This window comes from Anarrhichthys ocellatus, unplaced genomic scaffold (assembly GCF_004355925.1).
Source record: "Anarrhichthys ocellatus isolate YVR2014 unplaced genomic scaffold, GSC_Weel_1.0 scaffold773, whole genome shotgun sequence".
Taxonomy (NCBI): domain Eukaryota; kingdom Metazoa; phylum Chordata; class Actinopteri; order Perciformes; family Anarhichadidae; genus Anarrhichthys; species Anarrhichthys ocellatus.
Window position 1 is genome coordinate 4,235 of NW_022280747.1, and position 15,045 is coordinate 19,279.

The following is a 15,045-nucleotide window of genomic DNA, read 5'->3' on the forward strand; positions in this document are numbered from 1 at the left end:
TACAACAGGTAATATTGCTGGTTAATGCTGGGATAATTGTAGCTTCGGTATCCCACTGCTCATTCTGTCTTGCCCAGTATACTGTATACATTAAATGAATCTAGCTAAGATCTTAGTTTGAACTATTTCATTCCATCTGTGCCCTGCTCTCTACTGTGATGCTTTGCAAACTTTAAGTCTCTTAATACTACTTTCCTCTGCCTTTGAGTGAAACATCGTTCTTTGAATTTATATCTAGTGTAAACCTTGCTTTCCCTTGTTTCTGTGAGGTCAGTAATTGTAAGTCATTTATGGTCACTGAGATAAGCCCTCCCACCACTTCACTATTAGATTATGTTTCTTTTCCTTCTCTCTTCTGTCTTCTTTGCATTCTCTAATCAGGTACAAAGAATCAGAGGCATTCAATAATGATTAACAAGCACAATCATTTAAACATTTGATGAAGCTGAACTGTGGAGGCAGGTAATAAGCTACCTATATAATGTTCACCTGTAACATTTTCCCCTATCAGCACTATATTTAAAAAGAGAACAGGATAACTTGGATCAGCTTAGGCTCTGGCAGAGCACACAAACAGCATTGAGGTCCACAACATAGTATTTCAACAATGTCAATTAGATCTGTCTTTCTAGAGCAATGCTTTTTTATTTTTATTTATTTATTTTGTTCTGCATTCTGACATCTATTTGATAACATATGACTGGGTTAACTCAGAGTGCGAGTGAGAGGAAGCATTTCTGTTTCTGTGTCACAGAGTATTGATTTCAATTACCACTCACATACAGTTGTCAAGGTTGACTAGAGTTATTTTTCACTAATTAAGTTGATGAAGCTCTGTGACTGGAGAAAGGGAGGTGGTATATTAAGTTTGGTTGTTGATGATTATGTTGGCATTGTGTTGATTAGTTGAATAAACCCCTGCTGTTTTAGGTGATATATCATTCCACATAAACTGCATGCTGTCTAGATTCTGCTGAACAGTTTGTTATCTGTACTGTCCGTGTGTGTTAGTACATTGGTGAGTGTCTGTGTGTGTTTGTGTGCGCGTGTGTGTGTGTGTGCACGTGTGTGTGTGCACGTGTGTGTGTGTGTGTGTGTGTGTGTGTGTGTGTGTGTGTGTGTGTGTTTGTATTAGCTGGCCTTCTTTGTGCACTATTTAGGTGATTTGGTGTTGGTGAATCAGGAGGTTGTTATAGTGAATGTCAGCAAGCACACACACTGCTGCAGTGCAGCTAATAGAGTATTTGGTCAATAAGTAGTTTGTTCATAGTGCTGTGCTTTGAACACTGCGGACTGGCAGAGAAGGGTTTGAAAAAGTAAAATGCCTCTTCTCTATATGGATTTAGACTAACTGTAAATAACTGTTTCTCAGCATTATAGAATTTCTATTTTGTGACTTTAACTTTAAGTCTGATATATCAGAGTTTAAAATTCTGCACTTCTGTGTGACTTAATACCAGTTTGTATCTATAATGTGTGACACTGACATATTTCAACCGTACACAAAACAATATTTTTCTTGAATTGCAACTGTTTGACAAAGACTTTAAACTGGTAACAATACAATGTGCCTCCGGGGCAATGGGGCAGAATCAGAGTCAGTGAGGCAAAAATTGCACCGTGAGCTGCATTTCCAACTGCGGGCCAAGACTCCCTGGCACAGCTCCTTTCGCTCTTGTCATTTGTCCTAGAACATGACGAGACTGGTTCAGAGCCATGTGTGGCTTTGATGTGGATTGGTTCAGGCTACAGTCACTATTCTTAAGTATATGGGTCAAACCTGGTTCTTCCATGTTGATAAAGGAAGCTAGTTTTATTTGTGAGCTTGTCGTCTGACCTGGTTATCTATATGCATTATAGCTAACACAGAAATTGTAAAAAAGTTGTATTCCTTTTCTGTCTCACTCCTATCTCCTCCGTGCCTGGTATTGTGTGAGCAGTGCTGACCCTTTCTCCTTCCCACCACTCGTTATATAAGCAGCTTCATTACTCTTAGTTCATTGACTCACGGCTGTGTGGATGAGTCCTATAGGTTGGACCTTGCCACTCTCACTTTAGTATCACTCCACTGCAGCTGAATCAAGGCCTCTCTATGTGGGTATGGGTCTACTTCTGTGGGCATTAGCAACATTGCATTAATGAAAACAATTTGCACAAACTATCTTCATGTGTCATTTTAAATCCATGCTAGATAATATGAGCTTCGCTTAGGGAGCTGCATTATGCCAATGTGCTCTCTTCTTTTATTTTTGAATGAACACACATCTTAATAATGTCATAATTTACCTGCAATTATATTATGAATACAATTAAAGAAAAACACATCTGTCTGTCTGATGTAATAACCAGTGCTTGATAGCTTTGCTAAGTGCAGTTAAGACAAGTGTTACGTTTAAATAGTAGTTTATTTTCTGAATCAACAGAGACCAGAACAGATGTAGGTCTGCACTGCACTTGGCATCGGTGCTCATACAGCCACAACATCTGCTGCTGTGCTTAGGTCATCAGTGCATGCCTGGAGGATTGAACTGACTGAGCAGCCAGCGCAAGACTGCATGCAAGACAGACAGCTATTAAGTGGGGAAACAAGTGAAGACACAGTTGGTTGAAAGTCTCCTTTATGGTCATCCTGTTGCAAACGTAAGAGCATCCAGTGTCCTGAGATCTAGATTTGTGGGATGGGGTTGTGATCTCTGATTGATAGAATGTTTGAATGCGTGAGGGAAATCCAGAGTGAGCTGTTTAGACATTGGATGCAGCCTTACTAAGAGGATTGCCTTCTTACAGCAGTATCCCTGCACTGCTCCCTGCACTGCTCCCTGTGGAGTAGGGGGTATAAGGCCACAGTTGCTATACACTTGTCTGATTAAATACCGTATGTTGTATTCATTTCTGGCCATGCAGAAATGGATGGGATCAGATGTTGGCTGTTAGATGGATCCAGTCTCTAGCTGCAGGGTTCCTCTTCCCCCTGTGGCTATTTCCCCCCACTAAGCATCTTGGGTAATTGCTTTGCCTTGTGCATTCTTATTTCTCCAAACGCTGTCTGTTTGGGTTTTCACAATAATAAATCTGTTTAGTATGCTTATGTGTTTTTATGACTTCTTCAATGTAGCCACAACACAGTACTGTTGACTTGTCTTTTCCTTAAATTTTTCCGTTTTCTGTCAGCAAGGCTGTTGAGTGTCTGGTCAGATACAAGGCTTTCACTACAACAAAACTGTATGAAAAATACAGAAACTAATTTGTATATATTTTCAAGTCTCTTTAGGTGTATATTAAAGTAATTGAGTAAATCTGGTCAAACAAAAAAAATTGCTTGTTGATTTTTAACAATTGCTTAAGACAAGCAAACTGTAGTCTTTTTTTTCTTGAAAGATACCATTTCAGTGATAAATAATTGTACTAGAAAACATCCATTTGTATTAAAACAGGATAATTTAGTCAGTATTTTAATTAGAGAAATATATTTCATTCTGTGGCCTTTGGGGCATGCACAGGGAGTCACTATGCTGATGTAAAGTGCATGTGGTTACACAACACTGATATGATTATGTAGATACAGAGAGAAAGTAGTTTTTAAACACAAATTTAAAGCTACAGCCTGAAATGTCTTATCCGTTTTCTTCTCATTTTTGAAATGGTCTGAGCGTCATTTGGCTCCTTCTGGTCATCTTCTGGAGTGTGAACCAGTGAGCTGCTCAGTACAGTGGGTGAGTCATCTCATCCCACATGTAGCTTTTCATTTTGTAAAGTTGGTCCGCTGTGTTTATTTTTAGGCAAACCATCTGTCGTGAAAAATCAGGGACTTTGGCATTTAGGGTTAAAGCTATTATTCTATCGTGACATTTGTGACTCCCTGTAACCACACTTGAGCTGTGTATGTTTACATGTGTACCGATCGCTAAATATGTTTCCAGGTTTCCCGCCATCTTATCTTGTGGGTGCAGTGTATGAATAAAACAATGAGACCAGGGTGTGGAAGATGAGTGTTAATGCTGTAAGCCTGACTCATATCCCACTTTCTCCTCCCACCGACTGGCTCCCTCTCTCCTTCTTCCCCTGCCTTTGTTCTCGTTATCACTACTATGCTCCAGCCCGGTGTGCTTTCCTTCTCATCTTCACCTTTTTCTGGTTCCTTTTCATTTGCTGGTTTCTTCAGTCCATCTCTTTGTTTTCAAATCTCTTCTTCTATCTCATTCTTGCACAAAGAATCTCTTTCTGATTTTCTTCATCTCTGTCCTCCCACGCATCCTGATTTCCTCTAGCTGGTACTCTCTCTTATGCCCCCTCCTGTCTCTTTGTGTAATTACAAGATGATAGAAAATGGCTGACAGCTTTTGGAGGCTGTGTTATTCTCTAACCAATCTTTTTCATGTTTTTTTTTCTTAGTTAAGTTGTTAATTACTAATGGAAAACATAGCTTTGCCCATTAGCCTTCATCCGATCAAGCTCCCTCCTTTCTCCTTTCTCTTTCTGACCACAGAGACAGCCTCTCCTCTCACCTCCTCTCTCTGTATAATCTGGAGCTGTGTGTAGAGCCGAATATGTCAGAGCACCTTTCTCTTTCTCTCAGTCTTATGACATCAATTGTGATTCGCTACTTCATTTGCTGCATGATAATCAGATATACGGATAAGGCACAGTTTAAATTCAAAAATGGCTTTTTATAAATGGTACTTTCACCCCCTATTTTTCTAACTAATGTGTCTACTGGTTATCACACTTAAATGTTCCATTTTTTAACATATCTAACTGCTTTTAAGAAAACCAACTTGACTCAAATTAATTTGTCTGGGTTTATGTTGGTGAGGTCACAACAAAAAGTGACACTCTCTGTTTTATTAGGGTTGCAGTTAGTAAAATGACTGTTTCAGGTAAGAGTAGGGTTGTTGTTGTTTTTTTGGTTCATGTGAGGGTGCGTTTTGGTCAAAGTGTTGCTTTGTTTGTCGTACTGTACAAAACAACTCCACAAGGTCCTCTCCTTTTCATATAATAAGACAAAGACTTATCTAAAAAATGATTGCTGTAAGATAAGGCTAATTGTGTTTTAGTTTCATTGCAATATTGTTCTTCATGTTGGTTGATTTGATGATATGCGCTATACGCACTGAGCAACGAGGGTCAACTTGCATCACACGCACTATATACATGTTGTTATGTATTGTTAACTGACCCTTGTGCTGACAGTGCTCATCTTATCATGTCTCATTAAAAGATACAGCTCTGCTGTTTCCTGGTGTGCTGTGGCTTCAGTTTGTGTGTGTATGTGAGGCCTGCACGATGAGTGACCATGATAACTATTGACAATTACATATTGTTTTCAAGAAACAGTAATAGTATTGCAGTACATAAACATAGTTCAATTGATAATAATTTAGTGCTTTATCATTTTGGGACTCAAGCACAATTCTGTGGACACCTTTATAATACATCTTTATCTGATTTGAGGGTGTCTCCACAGGTTCGGGGATGATGCTTGTTGTGGAATTAAACATAACATAAATTTTCAGGCCTGCTTTCTTGTCCCGATTTTCAAATTTCATGTATGTAAGGTTGCTCACTTTCCGATGGTGACTTTTCCTGCATTTTAACATTAGTTTTGGTCATATGTGTGCATGTGACAACTTCAAAGACACTTGCACTGTTAGGGTAATGGAAACTATAGCAAATAATGAATTGAACGCTTAATTTCATTTATGATGTACTTGTAGTTGCAATCTCTGCAGTCACTCTCACGTCATGTCATTTTGGATGTACAGTCCAGGTTTCAGTGCAATGCTGTTTGTGTCACATCATAAGTTGCTGTGTTTAGTCTGATGCTTTAGAGATCAGTGGGGTTTAACAGCAGATAACAAGATCAGGTGCTACATGATACATTGAATAGGAAAACTACATTTTTCATGGACACCAAACTGAATCTTCCATGGTAGACACTGGGCTAGATAATCTATGCATCACATTACAGATAATGAAGTGAGAACCTGCTTAATGTGAGTATAAAAGGAGCAAAGCAGAGACTACAAAACCGTTAAAAAACATGATACCAAAATAACAAGGAGATTGGTCTGCTGGTTTACAGACTACTGTAAACGGGTCTTTGCGATAAGACTGCAGTATAATTGTTCCCTAAACACTTGTTTACTCCCTAATGTTCATCTTAATCCGCATACACTTTGCTTTGTCCTCTAACTGAGAACTAGAGTAGTAGACTGTGCTGGTGGTGCTTCTTATGGTGCAAATGTATATATGTATGAAGTATAAGAAAAAATACACTCAGTGACCAGTAAAATAGAAATACCTGTACAATGTAATGTAACCCTGCAATAAATATCATCTTTCTGGAACCAGCAGATTTCCATGCACTGTGTGGAAATTAGTCACAACACATTGTCAGTGTTCCTTCAGGTGCTTTAAATAGGAACTTCCTGTCAAAGCCTTCTTTCCATTCTGTCATAAATGTCAGTATTCCCAGTTGCCCTAGATTAAGGCTTCTGGCTGTAAAGTAATAATTATACTATGTTGCTGCTCTAATGCGATTAGGTGGAATCGTCTTAATAATGCCATGAAGGGTCTTTGAAAAGGAAACAGCACACAGAGTAAACGAGGATGCCACTCACACTTAAATTCCAGGCTAATGTCCAGGATCCATTTTATTTTTTACCTTGTGTTCTTTTATTGTTGTTTATTGTGTTTTTGCGTTGGCCTGATTGAGTGGAATACTAACCCTCATTTATATATCTGTAAACTTTGCAAAATATATATAATTTTGGGTGCTGTCGCATTGCATCATACTGAGAGGTGTTTCTAATGTTTACTCTAACCAAATACCAAAATGCTGTTGACCCAACAGCACCACAAAGCATCCAAAAGACCATTAAGATGAAGCAACACCTCTCAAATAATTTCACCAAAACTAATATATAATATTAATATAATATAATAACCATCATGAAGGCAGGCTTTATATTGCAGGGCTGTTGCATCAGTGTATTCGTTTTAACTGGGTGAACCTAAACTGGCAACTGAGTGTATACTCCCTCTATCTCTCTCTATCACGCACACACACCAACCAAATGACCAGACACATACAAGCTATAATGCACACTCATGGTGCACTTAACATCCTCACCACATTATAACAACCTTCTGTTGCTACACATGCTAAGGCGATGCCCATGTAGCTGCTTAAGTTTTTATGCTGTTTAAGTTTTGATGCTGATAAGAGTGGAAGATGGTGTTTGCTATTCTCGGAGACCGGCAGCCACAGAGCCCAAGCTTAAATCATTGGTAGGCAAGTCATTATTTTATAAATAGTCATCTTCATCTTCTGTGGAAAGTGGAGCAACCTCACAAAACCATTTCAGTCGTTTCCAACGTCAGATTCTCTGCAGGGCAGCACACTCCTCTATTATTCAGACCCTTTTTTTTTTTTAAAGAAATGGGCCAAGCCCTTGCGCAGCAGGCCTGCACCTGCAGTGCACTTCACATGCAGCACCGCATGCTGCATATTCTGTACTGCATGACTGATAAGAAACTAAAAATAGGCATTACACATGGCTACAATGATATATACGGGTACAATTTGCTGATGCTTGGGGACTATATATGAGACACCAAAGTGTGGATAAACTGCTTTACAGTTGCCCTTGAAATGTGAATGATGTAAACTATATATGCAAGTGCTTCATAAAAGGACACAGCATATTCTGCATAACCGTCATTTGTGGCTGATGTAATTCTCTCTCTTTTTTTCCCTCTTTGTTTTGATATGTATCAAGCTGGATGTGAATGTGCAGGTATTGTTAGGTGCATCCAGATCTCCTTCCCAATCTGGGAGACTTGACATTTTAATTTCCGCAGGCAGAGGAGATGTGTGACAGACACCGAGGCTGCTAGTGTAGCTGAACCACTGATACCATTTTTTTGGAGTGGGTGAGCGTGCTAATCTAATATAAGGCTTTAAAGCACGGCCTGCGTCTGACATCAGTGTGTGTCTGAGTGTGCATATGGAAACTGCTATCGAGAACAAAGACCAGGGTGAATAAGCTCCCCCTGGTGGCAAAATATGGAAATGACATGGGATAATCTTGTGCCTTATGTGTGTCTGTGTGTCAATACATTCAATTATTTAGCTTGTTGCCACTCTGTATGTGGCAGTGTATTGACTGGTATAGTTATTGAGTTTCTGTGTCAGTATTGATCCATGGATAGCGAGTCCTGTCCCATTTTACGTTGTGATTAAAGCCTAACAGTCCCTGCCCTCTTCCCCAGTGAAGTGTTTGATTGACAAATCTAGGTTATCCATCCCCGACTATAAAAATAGATTTATTCTTAATCCCACAAAAAATGTTTAGGTCATGCAGTTTATCTGTGTTAGTGGGAAACAGAGAAAGAGAATAGGAGATAAAAAGAGTGTACAGGGAGCATGTGTCCATGGCCATATTAAATGTTTGTATAAAGTGCGTGAATGTTCACAATGTGGAAAATATATGTATTTTAGTTGACTACAACCGGCAGTTTTGCATTTGCCTGGTTGTGATTTGAAAAAAAAACAAATGTATGCCCTGTCCTTGTCATCAGTACAGAGTGTTCATAAAGAGGGGTGCGGTGGAGGAGGGTGTGGGGAGGGGCACTGATGGGGGCTGCATCTGCGTCACCATGGATACAAGAGGGGAGATCGTGAATCTATTATGGGTGCACCCTGTGGAAGCAGCGATCTATCAAACACTGCCTTTGTCTCTATGCACTGTTGAGCCAATCACAGTGTCCATTACAGTCAAGTGATTCTAGTTGACCAATCAGATTTTCATGCTACCTTCGCTGTTATCAAAGCTTGTTGTACATCCTGTTGTATTGACAGTATTAATTAATGGTCTGTTGCAGCCACCTTGTGTCTGTTGCAGCACAAGGTGTTTGCTGGATTACAATAAGTCACATTCTCAATGAGCAACAATTAACTATATATGGAATTCATGCACACACACGTTTCTCTTGTGTCCTCTCTCTCACCAGTTCTATTACTCGCCATCACACCTCTCTTACACATGAGAAACTCACAAACCCTGATGATTCCCTCCTGCGGTTAAACTCTACACAGACACACTGTGATTCATGCTGTACAGATTCATTGCTTACCATGAACCGTAAATTCACTGTTAAAGGTTCAATGACTGAAATTGTAATTGCATAGCTCAATAATGATGAAGGGTATTTTGGGTTTTAAGAACAGAGGGCCTTTTGCAATACGGATCACCTATAAACTGGCCATTCATGAATGTCCTTCTGTATTATTGGAAACAATGGCTAGTGTTGGTGCATTGATAGAGAGGCTAAACGATCTAATAAAGTGTCTGCAAAATTGTAAAGAAAAAAGGTGCTGGATGGAAATAAGGAATATACATATAAGAGTTAAAATCTAAATCATACTGTCCTTGCTTCGCATTTGGACAACGACATCACGACAACATCAAATAGAGAAATCACTCGGGCCACAACAGCATGCCGTTTCTCCTGCCTGTTGTTTTACAGTAGAGTAACTAATTATGTGAGATTTGAGCATTGTGCCATTACTTCCCATATGAGTGAACACTGTGTTGGTGTGCATGTGTGTGTTTGGGCATGCTGCATATTGCTGTGTCCTGGTTTTCATCTTGTTCCGGCTCATGTTTCCCTGGACCCGCCCCTGTCCTACTTACTCCAGAAACCAGTGGAAGGGAGCGCAGATTTGGAAATAAATGATTGAGTGGTAGTTGGATTAAATATTAGAAGTGATTCATCTTCCACAAACCTCTCTCTCTCTTTCTATCTATCTATCATAGAAGATGCTATGGATGATATGTTTGTATGTAGCTGTTTGTGTGCATACAAGTGTGAGTCTGGTAGTCTAGTAAATGTATTCTATAGGGTGCTACTTGTGTCTGTGCACAGCTGGGGATCCTAATCCTGCAAATACAAACATTTTACAAAATCATTTAAAAAATATCAATGTCATATGGTAGCTAGGGGTCATTGTCCCATGGAAAAGCAAGTACACCCCCCCTCTATTTTCACACTTCCTATTACAATATGCCAGTCTTGTTGCCTCTTCATCTCCATTCATCCCCTCTGCTTTATCAGCGCATCTTAGTCATTAGTGTACTGCTGCAATTGGGTGTGGTTCTAGTCACACTGTCACCAAAATCAACTACTGTATGAGTCATATCACAGCTGTCTCTCAGAGAAACACCAGAGAAATTGAAACTATGAATCAGGTTCAGCAATTCAAGACAAAAAGAAAAAGCGAAAATGTGTAGCTCAGAACAAAAAACATGATCTGGAGGTTTGGTACTGAGTAAAGAAGGAAACGTGCAAAAGGAGTAGGTTGCCCCCTTGTGCCGAGATAAGCTCTACTCCACACATAAACAGCACTATGACATCAGTATCTCGTCACATGAAGCAGGATGCAGTGTGCGGACCGCAAGAGTGGGGGTGGTCCCCAGAGCCCTGGCCCAGAGAGTGGGCAGAGACAGTGGGTTGGGCATGGCTGAATGCAAAGGTCAGGCTCGCTGTGGGGCTGTGGGGGGTGGAAAGAGAAGCAAGCACTGCTGTTAAAGCGAATCTGCTGCTGCAGTGCTACATTATCAATGCATGAGCAGCCCAACAGCCACTGTGGACAGCCTGGTGTGGTATATATGCATACAAGCATTGTGTGTGTGTGTGTGTGTGTGTGTGTGTGTGTGTGTGTGTGTGTGTGTGTGTGTATGTGTTTTGCTCCTCTCACAATCTGATCCAATTCGTTCAGTGAGATGAAAAAGGCTACATGAAAGTGAACTGTATCAGATATAAATCTAGAGGTGGGTAGGACATCCAGCAGCGCAATTCTTTATACTATCCGGTGCCTTTTTAAAAATAACCCCATATGCTTCGGCATTAGTGAGGGTGTGGGTGTGTGTTTGTGCATGCATGCATCATGTCTGTGCCTGAGATGGCGTTGCTATGGAGACAAGAGAGCTGTGCAGAAGGAGAGAGGAGGAAAGGAGGGAGAGACTCGCCTTGGAGCATGTTCAGATAGCACCCTTCCCCCATCTACACTCACACATATGAACAGCACAGTACACGCCCTTATAACACACACTTACTCACAAGCACACACACAGTTGATGGCTATGTAAAGGGCTATCATTAAATTCTTAGTATGGAGGAGATACAGAAGCTAATTTGGCGACTATATGTGGTGGTTGGCCTTTAATAATGCATTGAACATGCCTAAAACACGGCTGTTCATTGCTTCCGCCCAAGCCACCCTCCCTTCACCTATACTGCTCCCTCTGCCCCTTTGATCACACTGCTCTTGATGCTGCCTACTGTTTCTCCTTTTAACTTTATGACGTGATAGGTAACCCACAGATAGAGACGCAGGTTAACAGGCACACATCTATCCAACCACTAGATTTATTATGCACAGCTCCCTGTGTTCAGGGACTAAATACTGTGTGTTTTTCTGAACCACAGTTTATTCACTTTATATTATTCAGAATTAACATATCCTCAGGAAATGTGACTTTCATCAATGGATACAGAGTTCATAAATAAAAACTGAAACACTGTGTCATGAGTACTTGGTTGTTTTAATCAACTAAAACTTAATCAACTAAAGCAACATGTCTCTTTGTGAAGGCTGTGTGTTTGAAAATGGTGATTAATTGTTTCTGTATTAGTGCAGAGCTATTAATGGATTAATTGACCCTTCTGCAGATGCTAGAGGAGCTGTATGTGGCATTGAAAGAGGAGCTGATGTGTTCTCATCATCTTTTATTGACTTTATTCACAATCTTTGTTTCCTCCACATGGCCTAGTGGGCATGCTCAGTAACAGGCCCTGACATTGCTCTCAGGTTGGGTTCAGTACAGTCTCTGATATCGTTCATTCTGTATGCAGGCAATGCGGTGCAGTAGGTTTACTTGTAGATTGTAAATGGATACACTCTGGTGTCTGTTAATTAATTCTTGGAAGAGTGTGACTGGTATAGTTCACAGCAGTGTCAGCAGGCCACGAAGCAGAATCCCTGGAATAATAAAGACAGATTATCTTTATAGTGCTGAGTAAACTGCAGCATCAGTGGTCAATGTGTGTCATGTATTTTATGAGTAAAATAATCCAGACTGAAGGCCTGTAAGGCTGGCACAGTATAGACAGTGACCTACAAATAAACTATGAATCATTGAATTTCATCATGATCTGTCTGTGTCTGATGGGCCAGGCACTCTTTGTGTGTTCACTTGTGTGTATGTAAATAAGCAGAATGTGCAACATACTCAGTAGCTGTGTATACAGAACATACTTTTTCCATTGCCATACATTAGTAAAATTGGGCAAACAGGTCATCTTTTGTGAGCCAATATGATTATTGCTTTTTTGGGTTAACGGATGACTGCAGCTCAGTGCGTGATAGTTATTAATATTTGCAAATCAAATCATGTTTCCTACAGAATAGAAATAGGACAGGAGTTTCTGAACCCAGGGCTTAATCCTGGGATTACAAATGGGGGAATGTTCATAAGCTCATGACTACCGTCTCTGTGGAAATGTGAAGAAACAGTAAAATACACCGAAATACACCACGGATCTGCATGCAGCAGAACAAAGGGTTCGAATTAACTTTATGCAATACCCTCAAGGCTGACAAAAAAACAAAGACAAAATTAGAAGGGAGTGATCTGAATGTAGTAAGAAGATGTATAACTTATTTCTACTACTTCACATTTTTGGCAATTGTTCAGTCTTCTATTGCAGTTTTGCAAATGCACCATTTGGTATCATTGGAGTTGCACTTATTTGTTATATATAACCATTTTGCAATTCAGAAATTGCTTACAGTGCAGCATGCCCAAATACATGGCTGGATGATTTCTGGTAGCCATGGATGCCCAACGTCATAATTTCACCAAAAGTGACAGTGAACAGGTGTGTGTGTGCGTATGTGTGTGTGTGTGTGTGTGTGTGTGTGTGTCTGAAGGCTATACCATGTTTCAATATATGAAAGATAGTTCTGACACATTCAGCACACATCAGGACAGGCAAAGCAGGCATTATATAAGACATTCTCTGATTTGCTGTCCATGGTGCTGAAATGCAATTTCGATTGCTCTTATTTGAGTTAGGATATTCAGCAGCACATGGAATGATATCAATAGTGTATGGTGTGACGTAATGGCTGCTGAAATGGCTGCAGCATTAGGCCTTCATCTTTCACTGATCTCTGCATGTTGTCTATTTCACCACGTGGCGCCGCTGTTGATCCATCAGAGACAGCTCTACTCTCTGAAACAACGAGGCCACTCCCGTTTCCAGGCGATTGGGACATTTCTTCAGTCTTTGTTACAGAGGGAGGACGGTGGAACAAACACCGAATTTTCCAATCAAATTCTAAGCTCACCTCGGTGGATATCTTCCATACTGCCTGGGATATCTGATCCTGACTTGAAGTCATATTCATGCTTTGTTCATATTGGACAGAAATATGTCTTCGCCTTGTAGATATTTCGGGATATGTCTCGGGCTCTTTCTACTGGAATTTAACTGGGAAACAGTATCTGGGCAGCTCTCTTATTCCGTCTCAGAGGAGGTAAACCCGGGAACTCCGATTGGAAATATCGCTAAGGACCTAAACATTAATTCACAGGACTTGGAATCACGTATGTTTCAAATTGTTACTGGATCAAAGAGAAAATTATTCGAGGTAAATCTAAAGACTGGTGTTCTGTATGTCAGTGAGAGAATAGACAGAGAGGAGCTTTGCGCGGAGGAATTGAAATGCTTAGTAAGTGTGGAAGCCGTCATAAATAACCCTTTAAAACTGTACCGTATTGACGTAGACATTTTGGATGTAAATGACAATGCCCCATTGTTTACGACCAAATTGCAAAATCTGTACATCGCAGAGAATACGTTACCAGGGGTGAAATTCGCATTATCTGAAGCAAATGATGTAGATGTGGGGAGAAACGGAGTCAGCACTTACAAATTAAGCCAAAATGCACATTTCTCTTTGGCTGTGCACAAAGCAGGTGACAGTGTGTCTGCTGAGTTAGTGCTGCAGAAAGCTTTAGACCGAGAGAAGCAGCCTGTGATCAGCATGACACTGACCGCTGTAGACGGAGGGAGTCCTCCGAAATCAGGCACCTCACAGCTCGTTATTAATGTTTTAGACATTAACGATAACATCCCGATATTCAGCGAAACATTGTACAAAACAAAAATTCCAGAAAACACGCCATTGGGCACAATAGTAATCGCTGTGAACGCCACCGATGCAGACGAGGGCCTCAACAGTGAGATTGTGTATTCACTGAGAAGCAAAGATCAAGATCACGTGCTTGATATCTTTGAAATCGAAAGTCAAACGGGAGTCGTCAAGGTAAAAGGCAACATAGACTTTGAAGAAAAGAAGGCTTTTGAGATACGTGTAGAGGCCAGTGATAAAGGGCAGCCTCCGATGTCTGCTCATTGTAAAGTGCTGGTGGAAGTGGTGGACGTAAACGACAATGCTCCTGAGATCACTGTGACGTCACTACACACCACAGTGAAAGAGGACGCTACTCCAGGCACCGTGGTTGCTCTAGTGTCAGTCCTCGATGAGGATGGTGGGAAAAACGGTGACGTGAACATTCAAATAACAAATGAGGTTCCACTCAAACTCGAATCAAACTATAAAAATTATTATTCTTTGTTAGTTGACGGACCACTGGACAGAGAGAGTGTCTCTAACTACAACGTCACCATAGTCGCCACCGATAAAGGAACCCCGTCGCTCTCCAGCACGAGTGTACTTTCTATACACATTTCTGATGTAAATGATAATCCACCTCAGTTCCCAGAGCAGCTAATTTATGTATACCTGAGGGAGAACAGCCCAGTGGGAGAAATTATTAAAACAGTAACTGCCACTGATGCTGACGTAGACCAGAACAGTCGGGTGAGCTATTCGTTTTTACAAAGTAACCCATCATCCACAATGGTAAACATCAACTCAGAGACTGGAGACATAGTCAGTCTGCAGTCTTT

The 15,045-nt window shown here is 40.6% G+C and overlaps 1 protein-coding gene across 1 annotated transcript; it reads left to right on the forward strand.

Moving 5' to 3' along the window:
• Window positions 1–1,059: 1,059 nt before the first annotated feature.
• Window positions 1,060–15,039, forward strand: LOC116376990 (protocadherin alpha-3-like; the record flags this gene model as incomplete). Its single annotated transcript, XM_031838508.1, has 1 exon — window positions 1,060–15,039. A coding segment is annotated over exon 1 (1,538 nt), but the record flags the coding sequence as incomplete, so codon positions are not given.
• Between the last annotated feature and the right edge of the window lie 6 nt (window positions 15,040–15,045).